At 40.7% G+C, this 19,106-nt stretch overlaps 1 protein-coding gene and 1 long non-coding RNA gene across 5 annotated transcripts; one reads left to right on the forward strand and one right to left on the reverse strand.

The window, feature by feature from the left end:
- Positions 1–1,197: 1,197 nt before the first annotated feature.
- Positions 1,198–19,050, reverse strand: LOC135340764 (uncharacterized). Of its 4 annotated transcripts, XM_064537156.1 has the most exons (3): positions 18,743–19,050; positions 15,832–15,912; positions 1,198–4,838 (listed from the first exon to the last, which is right to left on the reverse strand). In XM_064537156.1, exon 3 carries the CDS (start codon positions 4,827–4,829, stop codon positions 1,380–1,382), a length of 3,450 nt encoding a protein of 1,149 aa, XP_064393226.1. In that variant the 5' UTR covers positions 4,830–4,838; positions 15,832–15,912; positions 18,743–19,050; the 3' UTR covers positions 1,198–1,379. The 4 variants fall into 4 exon arrangements, with proteins under 4 accessions (XP_064393226.1, XP_064393212.1, XP_064393202.1 ...); XM_064537142.1 differs by lacking the exon at positions 18,743–19,050 and having other exon boundaries at positions 15,832–17,053; XM_064537132.1 differs by lacking the exons at positions 15,832–15,912; positions 18,743–19,050 and adding an exon at positions 11,959–12,094.
- On the forward strand, positions 12,416–13,105 carry LOC135342072 (uncharacterized). The gene is made up of 3 exons (XR_010396748.1): positions 12,416–12,719; positions 12,767–12,910; positions 12,964–13,105. It is a non-coding gene; the product is annotated as an uncharacterized LOC135342072 (long non-coding RNA).
- Positions 19,051–19,106: the final 56 nt, after the last annotated feature.

Consider the following 19,106-nt stretch of genomic DNA (forward strand, 5'->3'; position numbering starts at 1 on the left):
CTGAGAGTGAGAGGAGGTAAGGCTGGTTCCTTGCAACTAGCTGAAAAAGTCTGAGATCTGCTCCATGTTGCAGCTCAACAGCATGCACAATAGCCTCCTTACAAGGCCTAGGAAGAGAGGCCTGGGATATGATCGAGGCTACAAACATTGCACAAGGAGCTGACTCAGCAACAGCAATAGTTGACCTATGCACTTTTATATTAGTTCTAGCTACTAGCTAGCTAGTATGTACGTCCAGCTAGCTAGCCTACATCCTTTATACTCTTAGTAGCTAGACTTGGCTGTTGTCTAGCATCTCTTAAGTCAGTGAGTCTACATGCAGATGCATAAGTAACAAGGTTGGTGGCAAAATTGTTGTAACCTCAGACTGAGCAATACATAGGTAGTTTTTTCAAAAGGGGGGGGCTTCAGCCCCTCAAAATCACCCCTGGATCCGCCCCTGCTTGTGTTCCTATAGCACCTATGATATAGCTAAGGTTGTATTAGTAAGTAGTGTGCTATGTCCCAAATGGCTACACAAATGAGGTGAAGTTGATGTTTAGCAGTAGAACTGTTTGTATACTTTTTTACAGACGGCAAAATCAATTCTCACGAATTATTCATGTTTAGACTCCCACGTTAGAAGTAAGCCTCGAGGCGAAACACGGATAGTACCGGAAGTGCACTCCGTTGCCAATCCCTTTCTCTTCTATCTATGGTATAACTACCATTTGCGTGTGGGTGGATTCACTAGTAAACCAATAAAAGTACACTTTTTATAATAATTTATTAATCAATTAACCTTTTGTACTATGGTCACCCACGTGGTTGATTAAACTTTTAGTTCAAGAGAGAAATCGCCGTCACAACTCTAGGCTCATACGAGGAGCACTGATCTTACTGAGATGGCATCAAACAAGCATCTGGAAGCAAATAGATATCATTTTTTATTTTATTATACTGACTAAAAGATATCTCGACCCCCAAGAATCTTGGTGGCAATTGACGCATGCGCAGACAATGTATACCAGGCCGTCTTTCTCAATTGGTATATAGTGGCCTGGAATCGAGGCTATAGTGTATAATTATAATTATAATAATTAGTGGGGGGGGTGGTCAGTTGCTTGGATACTGTCATGGTACCCCTGTCATCTGGGCTACCTGTAGGAAAGTTTCAAGTGATTTAAATCTAGTATGGTTCATGAGATATGAATAAATAAATAAAACACATAGAATATTCTATATAGCTGCATGCATGAGAAAGAGTTAAAAAGAATTAAAGATTATAAACGTCATTGCTGTTAACAAACATGATTTTATTTATCAATATAAGAATCCAAATTAAAGATCATAGCTAATTGTAACTAAACCCTTCGTGTGCAAATGCAGCCGTGTCTATACTAAACATGTAATAGTTTGCTACAAAAGACACAAGAGTCTCCAAGCAACAATTGGCAAATAGTTCCATACTTCAGCTTAGTAGAACTAGTACCAGTTGCTTTGGTTACCGAGTAGTCAGAAGGAAGGGAGACGGCCACTAACGACGTATGTACTTCCTTCTTGAACGCTTCGGTATCATCATTCATCTCATAGCATTTCTCGACACTCAGTTCGCTGTTGTACTTATCAGATCCAAGCACTTCTACTATACTGTTTTTAGACCAATCAATTAGTTTCGAGAAAATATTGGAATTTCTTGACTTGTCCGAGGCATATTGGGAAACCAACATTTTGAGACGTTTGTTTTCTTTCTTGAAACGCATGAAAGACAGGTCAATTTTGGATTTAGACTCGTCACTCCATGCAAGGAAATTTTTCGCAAGTTTTTCTAGAGATCGAGTGATAATCACGTTCGAGTCCATATAAAAACCACCCCAATTGTACAGTACTAGAGCACGGGTGATAAACTTATCCAAATTGTCATCTAAGAAATCAATTTGGTGAGGTTCAAGCGAGAATATTCTGCTAAATAGCTTATCACGATTGTATTTTGTCACTGTTATCTGGTAGCCAGCTTCTCTGAAGACATCGAAACGGCCATTATCGAGTGTGTTACTATGAACAAGAACGTTGGCACACGGATGGTAACGGAATACAGATTCGATGGAACGATGATCCTGCCAAGTAAATTTGAAATCGGGAGATGGGAAGTGAAAGTGAAACTGCAAGCAATCCTTACAAGGAGTTGGAGGGGACAATGGAATTAAACCAAACTTGCGGGCAGCATCAAACAGAGAAGGTCTTTGACGAATCTCGTACCAAACCGTTGCTCGAAGACGCATCATTGTCGCCACATCGGGATTAGGTGGTGGGTCGTCCCAGGGAAACTTGGCAAACCATTTGGGTGCTTCATCTATCGTAGTGTTGAACATATCCAAGGTGTGAAACATTGTTGTCAGGCCAACAGTACGAGAGGAGCTGCCTTTTTTAGAACCACCACCCCCAGGCATTTTCTCCGAGTTGATAAAAATCACCGGAGTCCCCATACCAACGCAGGGTAGAGCACTGTGGATTCGTTGTGTGATAACCAGTTTAGCTCTTGAATAACGTTCAATTAAATTGAAGGCTTCAATAAATAGATCTTGTCTGATTATACGGCCCACCAATGTATGCTTCACACGGATTCCCCTGTCTCTGATTTTTTTCGGAAGCATTTGAAAATACTCCTCCTTCACATCAACAATAAAAATCTCATTAGTTTTCTCAGATTTCACTTGAAGCATTAAAGTCATACAACCTGAGAAGTACGCAGGTACATGCAGATCCGTTAACATTTTAAGAGTTACAGTGTCTCGGCAACCGATCGGTGCCCTTTCCATCGTATAAGCAACATTTTCCCTCCACTGTGGTGCCATTGGTGGGGAGATATGAATTGAGACCATTAGAGGGTGGACATTGGATGGGGGTGGCCAGCTAGCACTACTATCTCCCCACCAAGCGTTGAGGAAAACCGTAACGGCTTGATCTTTTTTTGTTGTTGCAATTATATTATCTCGATCGAGAAAAGTATCCATAAACGGAAGGAATTGCAGACCGGGAAAGTCTTGAATTTCATCACCAACATTCGCGCCACCTTCTTTTTTCACTCTCGCATCAAAAGAAAGAGTCCCGTAATGCTGATTCCATGGTTCGTCCGGTTCCAGTGATAGGAAACGGTACATGAAAATAGTGGTGGCTATAACCAGATCTTCAGCTTTGAAGTACTTACCTACAGTTTGAGCATCGAATGAAATCGAAGTCACTGAATCATACTTTTTAGAGGGTTTATAGTATTCGTTGTTGAGCACGGTTGCGAGTTGGTTGATGTACGCGTATTGCTTTGGAAAGCATGCCAGTTTGAAATGTTCTACAGTAGTCTTCGTATTGTTCAGTCCTATCCACGGTTTCGTACAACTGGGAATAGGGACGTTTTGTTTGTCTTGTAGTTGAACGTTTGGTTCAATGTACACTCCTCCGTACTTCCATAGAATGCCAAGTCCCACAACTACTTGCAGGTGTTCTTCAAACGATGCTTTGGCTAAAACTTTGTAAAACAAGTGTTTCGAAAACCATTCTTCGAAAGGAGTTTCTTGAACAAGTTCACCAATTAAAAGAAACTCGGCGGAAATCTTTTTGTTTGAGAGATCTGCAATGGATTTCATACAGTGTGAAGTACCACAATACACAAGAACAGGATTCCGTTTTGTCAGACTGTTCAAATTTGATAAAATTTTGTGCGAGAACGGCCGATCATATACCCAAGCAGAGCGTATTAAATTAGCGACAGCAGGGGGACTCTCAGCAAGAGGAGAAATATTGTTCTCAGAAACAACGCTTGCAAGATTTGTTGTTGTGATAGTCGAGCCAGTTGAAACAGGTCCTTGTATAAAGAAAATTGACCCCAAACCGACAGCAGCCAGCACCAAGAGTAACTGTGGTGGAGAAAACTTATCACCTCTTAAGTTTCGGTAGATATAGATGTAGAGACCGATGAGTACAGCACCTAATCCGATAATCATTTTCCAGGAGATAGGAAGTTGAAAGTACGCTAGATTGGCAGCGATGACAATACCACGTTTCAGGAGATTCAAGATGGCGTGTGTTAGTGGAGTGAAACGTTGTAGAACGTAGATTGAGGCTAAGTTGTAGGTGCAGTGAAAAGAACTTGAAATCACACCTTGGTGTAAGTTTTTCAAGAGAGCAACATATTGGAAGAAAGCCATTTTTGAGATAATAAATGGGGTTAAAATAAACACACTGTTTAGCGAAAGAACGGCATACTTCTGAAAAGCACTGTCCCAAACCTTGCCCAATCTCTTCAGATAAATGTTTCTGATCGGGAAAGCGACGTTCGAACAAAGAGCAGCTAAAAGTCCAACCACGAGAAAAGTCGAGTCAAAAGCCACAAACAAACTAGCTCCAACCACCATGATGATGATCGCCAAAAGTGTTGTGGAATTGAGCACTGTGTAGTCTCGATAGAGTACCAGAGACAGGCCGAACATGAACAGAGGCTCGCATGCTTTTACGACTTGCGTCATGCTAGAGCTGACCATTGCATAGGCTGCATTCGTCGCCAAGTTCCCGGCAACATTGCCAATCGAAGCTATGAGTATCGTTTTTTTAGAAGCATCTGCAGGCCATATAGAATTTCTAGAGATAAGCTTTATCCACATAACGGAGACAATAGCACCAATCAGATGTTGTAAAAATGTCAATTCGAGCCATCGAAAATCTTTACTTGCATCAGACCAAGAGTTCTTGTCGGGTTTGCTTTGCCCTCTCATAAAGTTCTTCGAAGAGATGGCCGTGATACTGTTGGCAGCCCACCACATTCCAACCGATATAGCAATAAGAAGATTCGCCTTCATATCCGAGACCTGTATATAATGTACGTATAATATGTGTATGTGTAAATTAATTGATCTTGGTCCAATATCCTGTATACTTAATGTACAGTTAGAGGCCAAAATAAAGTTTCTGTTCCATTAAGCATGCAATGACGACATGGTACCCTATTATAAACGTGTATATACAAATTTTAGCGAATTTGTAATTAACTATAATAATATAAAAAAGTCTGAATCTCATTAAAAAAAAAAATTTTTTCTTCTTTTTTTCTAATGTACTTTTGTATAATGCAATGTACTTTTTTGAGAGTCTAAGCAAGCTATACCTTACTGTTACTATTATAGACGGGTAGTAATTTTAGCGTTTTCAGATTTTTCTCTGTTTTTAGGGTACTCATTTTGGCGGATTTGTAGCAAATTCATTACCACAATTATATCTCAAAAGATATACAGTATGAGTTTTAAGGTTGAATGGAAAGTTTGGAGTCAGACAGATGAAGAAAAGGGCTAGCTTACTTAGCATACTCTCAAAAGTACGTTACATTATACAAAAGTAAAAAAAAACAATTTTTTTAATTTTTTTAATGAGATACATAATTTTTTAATTGCGTTTTATTAGTACTTAATTTAGTTAATTACAAATTCGCTAAACTTAATTAGTACCCGTTTTTATAATAGTAATAAAGGTATATTATGTTTGGTTCAAATTAATACACACGAAAGGTTGATGCCGAACCACTCAAGCAACAATTAATGCTGATACCTACAACCCAACACCAGTTCACATTATATATTCACGTAGGAATGTATAGGGCGCCGTTTGTGCCAAAAGTGCTCAGTATTTTTTCCTGTAATATGGTTTACAATAACCTTAAAACTGCTGTATATACTGCATGTTTAGAACTATAATCATATAATAATTAGTAGCGTGCTATAGTATAGCTATAATTATGAGTGCATGCATATACCGTATAGTGCAAAATATTCGAGGCACTTATATTTCGTGGAATGGCCTCTAAAAACATTTCGTTGCACAATGTTCGCGGAATTGCTGCTTACTGGAAGCCACGTACGCCTTTAAATCTTTGCACGTTATAGCAGATAATTTTTTTAAAAATTATAATGTGGAAGGACAGTTAGAAAAAATAAACGTGTACGTATTTAGAGTTCTAAAGATTTGTGAGACTTTGGGTATATATACATGTATAGTCTATTCGCACTCGAACCGTGTCTCCGCTTGGATCAGGTCCATTGGAGACTGGCGAATGTCTCTTCTGCGGGTGGAACGAGAACCACGAACACAACGTATGGCTGATCTTGCCAATGAAAAGGCCAGACTGCATCTCATCCAGCCTACCACCTGACTGTAGCTTTCGTTTCTTTACGTGGCTAGGTCTCCAACCAGTCTCTTCACTACAACTGAGGCGGCCTCCTTGCCCATGCCTCCACATGCCGAGAAAACTAGAGGTGTGAACGAGCCATGCTCAATTTCATTTATCCTTTCTCTTTTTTTCTCTCTCTCCATTTTCTGAAAAAGCGACTTGAGGGTTTGGACCTATAGCTTCTCGCGTGGGGGTAGAATACCCTTGTGTCAAAAAATGTGTTTCTGCCTTGGGTCCAAAAGCCTCTCACTCTGATGTCTGCTCTGGCTGTTTGATAGCGGAGGGACTCGCCTGTCAAAGGTTGTAACTTGGGCTCAGTCTCAACGTCGTTATGTATTTCCTTCATGCAGGATGCTAGGAAGTTTGTTGTGTCGTCATGGCGCATGTGTATGAAGCCAGATAATTTGCAGATCTGGGAATGGTCTACCGTATAACTTTCACCACATGGGCAAGTTGTTGGTAGATTTTCCAGTGGCCAACAATAGCGAAGGTTGATGTGGTCATGAAAATCTGCTTTGGCATCAAAGAAAAATCCGTGCTCTGCAACAGGTATTGTATTAAGTGTGCTTGAGCCACCTTTCTCACGTGCTAGGGCCATAGCGCGTTGTTGGGGTTCTGGTAGGCGTCTCTGTAGATCATGCATCTGCCTTTATTTTGTACAATACGTCGTGACGTTGTCGCACGGCCATCTTTTGATTGAGGTCCTGGTCAATGCTCGTCATGACATCTGTCCCGTTGTCAGTAATCAGCTGGGTGAGTTTTGCTGTGCATTCAATTGAGTCAGCGTGTTTGCTCCTTGAATCCTTAACAGGATCGTTGAACGACATACCTCCCAGCCGTGTAGGCAGTGTCATCAGCTCCAGCTCTGTGTCATTTAGTTCATGTTTCACTATTTTTGGTATTAGTTTGTGATCAATAGCGTCCTTCAGTGGTTGCATGTGGTCCCCCGCGGTAGGCATGGTTCTTTGAATAAATGTCCATCGATGCTGTAGTCCAAACACGAAACCAGTGTATGCAGCATGGGGTTGGGTGGAGGCAATGTCAGCAAGCCGAGACCCTGTTCCACCCAAGCGGTAACTTTTCCCTCTAAGTATGTGGCAACAAATGCTGGGGACCCAATCGCTGCACCCAGGTGACGCTGTCCTGACTTATTTGCTAAATCTTCTCCATCCTCAGACATCTGGATGCCTGTGCCTTCGAATTCTTTAACTGCTGCTGCTCGGCATTCACGTTTTTGATGGTTTTGGGCAGTACCCATACGCGGGTCCTTGTTGCAGTAGGATGTCCCAGTAGTTGCGTAAAATCTTCAGGTTCCCCCCAGCTGCGGCGTCATCGGCATACCATATTTGAACTGCACTGGGAGAATCATCCGTGGATAGCACACTCCTGCATTTGTCTATTAAAGATACAGTGCTTAGTGCATACATCGCCATGGACAGGGGACATCCCCTGGGTGGTACCTTCTTCTGAGGACAGTTCCATTCCTCCTGAGACAAATAGTCTGGACGGCGACCGGTAGAAATTTAAGAGGACTGTTGCCAGAGGTGGGCATGTGTATCGGATGTTATGGAGGGCCACTGCACGATTCAGACAATTAAATGCATTATCTGCGTCAACCAACAAAACGGCGTCTGTGCCTGCTGAAGCGAATACCTTTCTCAATGCATGTATATAGCAGCTTCACAACCAGACGGGTGGCCTGCACATACTTGCATAGATCCTGCAGCTTTGGTAATAATCTCTCTTGAGCACAGACACCAGGGACTTGCCAATAATACGTCTCAGGTCGTACTCCGGCCAGGGTTCTTCGAAAGGGGGATCAAACGATTGTTTAGAAGTGGGCTAAGCCCGACTGGGTCCACTTCCTGTGATGCTATGTGCCTTGCCACCGTCCGCCACCGCATCACATACAAATCTTTTGATGCTGACTTAAAAGATACCATCATACGTCTCCATATATAAGCATCTCCCATGGAGGGACCCGCGGCACCGTGGGTTGCTAGTGCAGTCTTCCTTACAACCTCAACAGTTAGACTTTCGAATAAGAATGGGGATAATTCTAATTAAAGAACAATTTTCGTGGACTTAATTTTCGTGTAGGATTGCTAACCCACGAAATCCGTGAAAATTAAGCCCCTCGAAAATTTCGCGCTATACGATATACTATAATTATGCTATTATTATAGGAGCACATAATTATTTGTGTTCCTGACTTCATGTGCATACTACAATTATATCATGCATGTATGTTAGTTGTGACACATGCACGAGTGCCACATGGGTTATATTGGCTCAGTAGTGACTTAGGCTGGAGGGCCCGCAGGCACTACTGAGCCAATATATTCAATGTGCACAGGAGTGAGCTGTGTAACAACTGATTTGTTGCATTCCTTGTGCATTCCTTTCAGTGTACACATCACTCCTTTTATAGGACAACTAGTTTCAACTACTTGTGGTGGCTGTGGAATGCACCCAGACGCACCACTGAATCTGTTGACAGTGTTATACTATAAAAGGGACCGTTTCAGGTTACTGGGTGGACCGTGGGCTTTAGGTAACTTCAGCCACACTATGCCAGTATCTAGATAGTGGCACAGTTCAAGGCTTGACCTGTGCCATATGGCCGATATTGGCACAGTGTTTCCTTTGATCTGCCCACTCAAAATGCAACAAATATACATATCATAATTATAATAATATGTATATGCATGTAGCTATATACTAACACACTACCAAGGGCGTATGAAGAGAAGAGGGCATGCAACTCGCAATGTAACTGTAGTCGTCAAAATACTGATGAGTCAGCAGGATATACTCCAACCGCCCACACGTAAATAGGCATGATAGTGGTGTGTTTTCAGGTAGGTTGAGGGAATGCTTCAGAGTGTAAAGTACTCATGCATAAGTTGTAATTAAATTATTGTGCACTGTGCTGTATGTACATCCAACAGTAATTTAACTAGTGTTCAAGCTGGCGCTGTGCTAATGCCTCTCGCCATGTTTTTGCTTTCGCTCAAAAGTATTAGAGTGTTATAGAAAGGTTAATAATTTGCAATAATTATGATTTCAAATAGGTGTTAGCAATTGAATGAACATTAAACACAGTAAAGCAAATTGTGTAGAAAAGGTTGGTTTGTGGCTTACCTGGACCTCAAAAGAAGAAAATTGCTGATTCTGCAAAATGGATTCTCTTACACGTGGTATTGAGCGCGCATGCGCATTAGATCTACATCCTAGCTTCTTTAGCAGCTCTTTCTAACTCTTGTAGCCAACAAAAAGCTAGCGCTTAAGTGCAAGGCTAACTCATAAGTTGAATAGAAAGTTTGTGGGAACAGATGATGCTATGAAAGATTCTGAAGAAACTGCAACAGCCTTCAATGTGAGTCAAACTAGCCATAACTCGAGAAAGAAGCTTTAGTTTGCTAATCCACGAATCAAAATCCAAGAGAACGTGGCTAGAAGCCTATAGAAGCTGTTAGTTTTCGTTGCATTGTAACCGTTGAGCAGTTATAGCTGGAATACACACACAGACAGACAGACACGTACACAGTCAGCTTTACCGTATCCCTCGTGCGGCTACGCCTCGAGGCATAATTAAACTATGCATGAGTAACTTTACACTCTGAAGCATTCTCTCAACCTACCTGAAAACCTCTGTATACTAGAAATTTACCGCAAAATTAATTTAGAAGAGCTTAGAATTGATCAATGGCTGCTTCTAGTCTAGCATTGGTCCTTCTCTTCCGCTTGTTGACCTTTGTGGCTAACTCTACCCAACAGTATACAGTGCCAGAGGAGGTCGGACATCACTTGAACTTTCACTAATTATGACCTTGTAATGACATTCCAGGCCAAATTGCTTTTCGTTTTTTGCTGAGCAATAGCGTCTACTGTACTTCTGCTAGTCTTTATTTTAGCCACCCTCTAAAAGTTGGGCGACCTAATCACGAGTCTATGTTATAGAGGGCGACTGATTTATGAGAGAATATTTCTGCACGGTTTCTGTCGCTGAAACTGTTGACAGCTAGTTGTGTTTGGTGTCTCTATGATGGTTTGGACCTAACCTATCAGCACATAATACCCATACTAGCTAGATCCGCCTAGATCCAGTCATGTTTTACTGCTGAGTCAGCAAAAACGAAAAGCAATTTGGCCTGGAATGTCATTAAAAGGTCATATAATTAGTGAAAGTTCAAGTGATGTCTGACCTCCTCTGATACAGTGCTAGCTAGCTAGCTGTCTTGGTGACTATTATGAAGTAAGTGCATGTGCAAGTGCACACGCCCCTCCCATTTGTAATTGTATAGTTGCATGCCCTCTTCTCCCTTGACGCTACATAACTGTTATGTATTTAGGTTACAATAACATGCTATATATAGTATAATTATATAAAAGGAGCTAGATCTATACAGGGCCATAAGAAAATGTTTTAGGTAGGGGGGGGGGGGCAGGAAAAAATGCAACGCATGCAGGGGGTGGGTTCGGGAGGGGAAGAAATGTTTGATGTTCTCAGAGATCAAACTTTAGAAATGAAAGAATCTGCATGTGAGAGCTATTAAAATGTCCAAAATAGTTTATTCGACGTGTGTTAGTGGAAGCAAAGTCACGAGCAACTTTTTCAAGGTCAAGCGAATCAGTTACAGCTATACTAAAGTAAGAATAGATGCTGGGAGGTCGTTGAGCTTCAAACCTTTTTCATCATGGGCAGGCTGAGGTATTGAGGAGAAATTCAATACTCCTTGTGCTATTATAGTGTTTCAGCTGCATGTGGATCAAAAAATAGTAACTGTTACTGTGTACAGTGTTGTTGCAACAAACCACATTGTATATTCACCAATGTGGTTAGATTACCAATGTGGTTAGATTAAAGGCACTAGTAAAAGCCTTAGGGCGTGCAGTGTGGTTTACTAATTGCATGTAAACCACAATGTAAACCCACAATGTAAAAACATGGACTATTAGGACTATATTTGAGTGGTTTCTTTACTAGCAGTATCAAACCAAAATTGGCCATGCGTGCAGTGCATGTTGCACACCAACTATAGATCTAGCTATACACAAGGTTGCAGTTAGTAAGGCCTATATACTCCACAGACATGAAGTGGAGAATGGTGTACCAGAAGTGTGTACTTGGTCTATCACACAGACTAATATAGCTAGCAATTTAAAATATGCATGAACATGTTGATAGCAGTGGCGTAGGAAGAGAGTTATCACTTAGATAGCATGGATATAGCTTATAAAAGGGGAGCTGCATGATACGCATGTACACATATTAAAGTGCGCCTGCAAGGGGATCTTGGGGTTGTTGTCCCCTAAAAAAATGTGCCTGCTCTGGTGTATTTGCTAAAAGCATTCCATTGAGCTTGCATGCATGGGCACAAAGCAAGCATGCAGTGTTGATTAAATGGGGGGCCTGCATGCATGGTTCCTACCTGAAACGAGCCCTTTTATATATAGTATCACAATCAAGGCATAAGAATTTCATGTGCATGCACAGTCAACCACAAGTAGTTGCAAACTATAAGTGTCCTATAGTGATGTGTACACGGAAAGGCATGCAACAAATCAGTGAGTCTAATCACCTGTGGATGCGATATAGCACTGTGTTTGTACCGTGGATAACCTCAACACAACAAGGTGTAGTATAGTTTTAAACTTCAGCGCTTCAAAAACAAGGCTAGATGAACAACTCATTGCTAGGTACTAGTATCATAAATGGGAAGAGTAGCAGTTACTGTATTCTTGAGATACACAAAATAGCCTACCTCTAAGGTAGTCTCATGAATCAGTCGCACCTTTGGTGTCCGTCTGAGCACTCTTTACGTGAAGTCATTTCACAATGGAATGTATTACGTCACTGTACAAGCTAACAAAACCATAAAAATGCAACCACATCCGTTATCTCTGCGCAGCCACATCACTGCTTGCTGCTCAACCGCATGTAAAGTTTCACTATTTGCTGCCTCCTATTCAAGGTACCTGATGCTTGAGCAATCTCATTGGTCACGTTGGACCACCGTGGCCCATGAGTTCAAGTAAAGAGTGCTCAGACGGACACCATTGTCGCCACATCGGGATTAGGTGGTGGGTCGTCCCAGGGAAACTTGGCAAACCATTTGGGTGCTTCGTCTATCGTAGTTTTGTACATATCCAAGGTGTGAAACATTGTTGTCAGGCCAACAGTACGAGAGGAGCTGCCTTTTTTAGAACCACCACCCCCAGGCATTTTCTCCGAGTTGATATATCACCGGAGTCCCCCCAACGCAGGGTAGAGCACTGTGGATTCGTTGTGTGATAACCAGTTTAGCTCTTGAATAACGTTCAATTAAATTGAAGGCTATACAATAAATAGGTCTCGACTGATTATACGGCCCACCAATGTATGCTTCACACGGATTCCCCTGTCTCTGATTTTTTTTCGGAAGCATTTGAAAATACTCTTTCTTCACATCAACAATAAAAATCTCATTAGTTTTCTCAGATTTCACTTGAAGCATTAAAGTCATACAACCTGAGAAACATGAAGGTAGATGTGGCTATAATAATGAATGACCATGTCTTATTCGTATATAGGTTTCTGTAGCGACGGTGAATTCAACTCCATGAGGAATAGGGGGTATACCAGACCTATCTCTGTGTTTCTCATTCGTTCTCAAGTTCATGCAAAGTATGCCCGACTGTCTGAAAGCACAATGCTGGCTATGCTAACTCCAAATGGTAACAATAAAATTTATAAATAATGATTACATGATGAACCACTTATTCTTCAGTGTCTTCCAATCAGCTAATTACTGCTGAAAAAAACCAAACCCTGCTGTGACTCCTACATTACTATGTGAAATTTGGATAGTGCAATGCCTTTCATGGGATGATGTGATTTCTGTGCTCTGTCTACGAACAGTTCCAGCTGGTTACTCCTGCCATGCCTGGAAATCTGGTATTAAAGTTCGATTATAGTTAATGTATAATTATACAGACCTCATTATAGGACAGAAACTAGAGCTGGAAAAGCGTGTTGACTGTACATTAACAGCTTATATGTGATATCAATATTCCTTTACCACTTTTTTGCAAGTAACAAGTGCATGCAATGACGACATGGTACCTTATTGTTACTATTATAACTAATTTTAGCAAATTTTAGTGAATTTGTAATTAACACTAAATTAAGTACACGCAATTACTGAATCTCATAAAAAAAAATTTTTTTCAATGTACTTTTGTATAATGCATGCTAGCCCTTTTCATCTGTATCTGACTCCAAAATTTTCATTCAACCTTAAAACTCCTACTTCTACATCTTTTGACTAAAAAATATTATTGTGGTGATGAATTTGCTACAAATCCGCCAAAATTAGTACCCTAAAAACAGAGAAAAATCTGAAAACGCTAAAATTACTGCCTGCCTATAATAGTAACATTAAGGTATGTGCAGTCTCGTTCAGGCTTGATTCTGTTTTTCAACACACCCGAAGAAACGTGGATGATTATAAAACCTACCTGCTGCAATTATAATATTATGGTGAGCCTTGTTTCAAAATGGCGATACAAAATACCATGTGTTGGTGTCCCAAACTGGAAGGATAAATCGACTCGATGTGTTTTATCAACTCGATTTTATCGACTTCATCTGGTAGGGATCGACTCGATGTGTTTTATCAACTCGATTTTATCGACTTCATCTGGTAAGGATCGCCTCGATGTGTTTATCAACTCGATTTATCGACTGCTTCTGGTAAGGATCGACTCGATTCCAGGTCGCTGGAGGAAAAGGCGAGTTTCGAGGGCGGCCTGATATGGCTGTAGATCTACTCTACCAAAAGGCGCTAGAATTAAGAAGGCACTGAGACTCTTGAGGCCACAGGCACGCCTACAGCAGCTCAGAGTAGGGACCTTCTGAGCCTGAGATTACACAGCAGCTACTTGCTATGTTTCATGAACTCAAGTAGACAAGCATTTAGTGATTTAATTACTGTGACCCAGTACAAGTAAGCTGCTGTGACCTTCTGCATGCAGGCGTGCCTGGAAGGTCAGCTACTCTGACCTGCTGTAGGCGTGCCTGTGGCCTCAAGAGTCTCAGTGCCTTGTCTGAGCCTAGCGCAATTGTTGCAAGAGTACAGCCATAGATAGCCTTGATATCAAGCCGCCCTCGAAACTTGCCTTTTCCCCCAGCGGCCGAATCGAGTCGATCCTTACCAGAAGCAGTCGATAAATCGAGTTGATAAAACACATCGAGTCGATCCTTAATTACCAGATGAAGTCGATAAAATTAACACAGAGTTGATTTTTGGGACACCAACACATGGTATTTTGTATCGCCATTTTGAAACAAAAGGCTCACCATAGCAATTGATCATATATTTATAGTTCAACCGACTGTATAGCCTCGAATCCATAATCGGCCTGGAATCGAGGCTAGATGAGCCTCGAATCCAGGCCGATTAAAATACGGCCTGGTATCTATTGGATGTCTAATTAATCATCGTCCACGCCCATGTACTATATCTACTACCATATATATAGCGGGTGATTTTCGTGGGGTAAAATATTCGTTATTTTTGTGGGCAAGTTCCATGAAATTTTAACGTAGGCGTGGCTTACCAGAACGTAGGAATGCAGTGCAGCCACGAAACGAAATTTTTACTCACGAATACCACCGTTTTTCGAGTTGAACGAATTTTTTACCCCACGAAAATTACCCGCTATATACAGTATGTATATATGAAGCTTTTTTTATAGCCTAGCCTAGCTAGCTAGCTATGGCCCTCTCTATGGTGTTGTCGATAAGGCTTGCACCGAAGCCAGAAGAGGCTCTGAGTCTCATCTACCTCTATGATGGTTGGATGGTCGTGATGTTTTGAACTGGGTTTCTGACAGACTCTGGCAAGTCTTTGACTTTGTGCTTCCAACTGTAACCATAGGGTCATCGTAGAGGTAGCATCTGGCCTTCTAGACAACGACAACGCAATAGAGAACATAAGCCACAGCTTCACAGGAGACATAGATAGAAGAGTTTAAAGACTATGGCAAGTCTTTGACTTTGTGCTTCCAACTGCAACCATAGGACTATCGTAGAGAGCCTCTTCTGGCTTCAGACAAGTGTGTAACCCTTCTTGAGAACACAATAGAGGGCATAAAGCCACAGGAGACAAGTTAAAAATAATACGGAAAGAAACTAGTAAACAAACTAGTTTACGGTATAATTTTACAAAGGTTTACTAACGTGAACGAATTCCCCAGATTCTGAGGAACTCAGTTTGCGCATGTGCACTATCACCCATGCAATAGATACCGTATAGCGGGTATATTTCGAGGGTATAAATTTTTGCGGATGGACCATTACAAAGGATTTCGCGGATTTTATTTTCGTGGTCTGAGTTCCAGCCTTTTGGCGCATGCGCACATCAACATGCAGCTGTACCTCCACACCGTTAGCCTCGAATCCATAATACTGAACACGCCTACTATTATAAATTTTCGTGGGTATAAATTTTTGCGGTACAGGCTCAATCCGCGAAAACCGCGAACATTTATACCCTCGAAATATACCCGCTATACGGTACATCTCGAGGCTAAAGCTAGACTGACTAATATAAGGCTTCAATACATCATAGTAATCAGTAAATTCTTTTATATACCTGATTCTTGTATGGAGCAGTTGCTCACAAACTCTGTAGATCTACAACACTCAGACTGACAGCTCTCCAGATAGATAGAAACTAAATGTGATTGGGTTCAAATCAACAAACGGGTTAGTTTAACCTAAATTGGTAAATGTATATAACCATTGGGTTAAAAAAACCAGCTTATAGTAAAGTAACATTTGGGAGTTTTTTTAATCGTTATACTACTGCGATTATCAAAGTACCTTTTCTCAAGCAGTAAAAACTTCCATTGCCTGTGTAAACAACCATTTGTGATAGGTAATAAAATGTAATGGGTTAATAAAACCACCGCTATAATTATACCGTATAGCGCGAAATTTTTGAGGGGCTTAATTTTCGCGGATTTTGTGGGTTAGAATTCTACACTAAAATTAAGTCCACGAAAATTGTTAAATTACCTGCTATAACGTGCAAAGATTTAAAGACGTGGCTTCCGGTAAGCAGTCATTCCGCGAACATTGTGCAACGAAATGGCTTTTAGAGGCCAATCCACGAAATATAAGTGCCTCGAAAATTTCGCGCTATACGGTAGTCAAAGTGCCTCTCCTCATACAGTAAATACCTCCAGGTTCAGTCGAAACAACCTGTGATACGTATATAACTACTCCAATCGTCAATTCCTTTACTCAAACAGTACCTTGTCATAACAACCATATTTTGTGCTATAGCTAATCAAATAATGTAGCGAGTTAACTGAACTGCAAACACGTAAAGTTAGAAGGCATAGCAGAACAATAATGTATTGTGATTCGAATGAACACAAAGGACAGGGTTTCTGCCTCAAACTTGACGTTGCAAATCATGTGCTAATCATCCAGAGTAATTTTAGGGTTATTATAACCTAGGGTAAGGGTTAGGATAACCTACAGCTGGGTTAAATCCATGCCGTGTGACTCTGCTCATGTGACCCAGAGTCATGTGATCTAAGTTCTTCAAAAACATGTGCAAGTCCAATAGTGGCGTTAAATACATAAGGTTAGTGAGGTCAAACTTCACGAATTGACTCAATATTCTCATGAATTAGCCGCCCTTCCAAGATAGTGACTGTAGTAGCCTCGATTCCAGGCCGTATTTTAATAGGCCAGTGTAATTCGAGGCTAAGGCTAGTGGGATGATGTATAAACAATGCATGATGATATAATACATGTACAATCAGGAGTGCTGCTCCTGGTACAATACATAATGAGCCACTTAACCTGAGCCAAAGAAGGAGAAATCCCTTGTTGTAATTGTCCCTTCAGGACTCTGCAAATAACTGCTATGCTATGTGTACGTGTATCAGTGCTGAATCATTTCTTGACGTACAAGTAGCTGCAACGATGTAATGCGGAACACAATACAGAATTGTTCTCATGAAGGCAAATTTGTAATTGCACTGTTATAATTAACAACAATTACATGCAGGGTGTGTGGTGACTGGTGATAGAAACAGTAAAGTAAAACTGTCAGATGAGGGGGTATAACATAATGTCCGACAGGATCCACTGACTCCACCATCATTGTAGAGTCCCTGCAATAAAGAGTTACAACTAACATAACATAACAAAGATGCACAGAGTTCTACCGCTATATCTCATCAACTATATAAAACCAAGAGTGCGTACGTACTTTAATACGGTAGTACAACATTAACAAAGATGAATAAGCCCTCACCTCAATAGAGCCAAAGGTATGTGTGCTGTGCTGCACGTCTGATTTGAAAGAAGATAATTCTGTCAACACAATTATAATTGAGTGAATACTATACCACGTGACCGCAGCACTATAAAAGTAAACGTTCTAAGTATAGGATATACCACACCTAAGAGATCCTCCTCTTAGGTGTGGTATATCCTATACTTAGAACGCTTACGGTAGACTAGACTCGACACGGAACAGACTCAGAAAAATGGGAAGGCAATGCCCATCTTGAATGAAATTTGTAAACTTTGACCTCGGCTAACCTTCTGTCTTTAATGGCTAGTAAGTCCAAGTGTTATTGCTCAAGTTTTCTTCAAGTTATAGTCATGCATTGCCTTTGACAAAGCTTATTGCCTCTGATCAAAGCTTTGTTATGGAAATGGAAAAGAGCGGCCTGGGATCGAGGCTATATAGGTGTGTACAAAAAGGCTTGAAAGAATCTCTTTTAGCATTAAAACGGCCAGCTGTGGTTAAATGACAAACGATCAACTATGTAAGTACGTTATTAGTTTTTTGTTTTGTGTAATTATAATTAACACACTTATATGTCACGATACTGAGTTTTTCTACTATATAATAATTATGGGTATGACATTTGAGTCAAAAGAACCTATAGCATGGTTGTTCTCACCGATTAGCTACTACTCAAAACAACCTATTGGAGGTTGCTACAACCTATACGGTAATTCTACGTATGGCTGCATGGTTGCTACAACCCATTACCAAATAATTATGCTTAAAAGAACCTATAATTATGGCTGGTTACAACAACCTGTAGCTGGGTACTTCTACCTGTTTTGAATGTGTTAAAATAACCCATCGAGTTGTAGGTAGATCCAACCTATATATACTTTATCTATTGTTGTAACCCAGCATGTGGGTTACTTGAATTGCACATGTGTTAACCCATTTTTCTGGGTTATTATAAACCATTTGTTTTATCAGTGAATACACACGAAAGGTTGATGCCGAACCACTCAAGCAACAATGCACATAGTGATACCTATATACAACCCAAAACCATGCAGTTCACATTATATATTCACGTGGGAATGTATATAGGGCGCCGTTTGTGCCAAAAGTGCTATTTTTTCCTGTAATAATAGTTTACCATAACCTTAAAACTGCTGTGTATACTGCATGTTTGTTTATAACTAGTAACTATAATCATATATCATATACATATTATTATTCGTGGCAGCACCATGAAACGTTTATCCGAAGTCCAGAAAGTTTGTGTACCTCTCCTGCTCTGACTGACACAGCTTATAGGTATTAGAAAGTGTGGAACACAAGTATCTTTATCCGGCTGTCTTGTGTGATTGATGAGATGGCATTTGAAGGACTTGGGAACAGACCTCTTGTAGTTTGTAGAGAGTACTGACACCCCTTTGGAGCTCACTTCCTCATCACTTTGCATAAGTAGATAGCGCTAAAAGATTAATAGCCTATGTCCATTCGTTCATAGATACAAGTTTCGTTCATCGAAAACGGGAATTTTCGTCAGTAAAAATTTCGTTGCATTTCGGTAATTAAGACACGCCTACGTTTTCGTGGGAAATATTCAT

This window comes from Halichondria panicea, chromosome 1 (assembly GCF_963675165.1).
Source record: "Halichondria panicea chromosome 1, odHalPani1.1, whole genome shotgun sequence".
Classification (NCBI taxonomy): domain Eukaryota; kingdom Metazoa; phylum Porifera; class Demospongiae; order Suberitida; family Halichondriidae; genus Halichondria; species Halichondria panicea.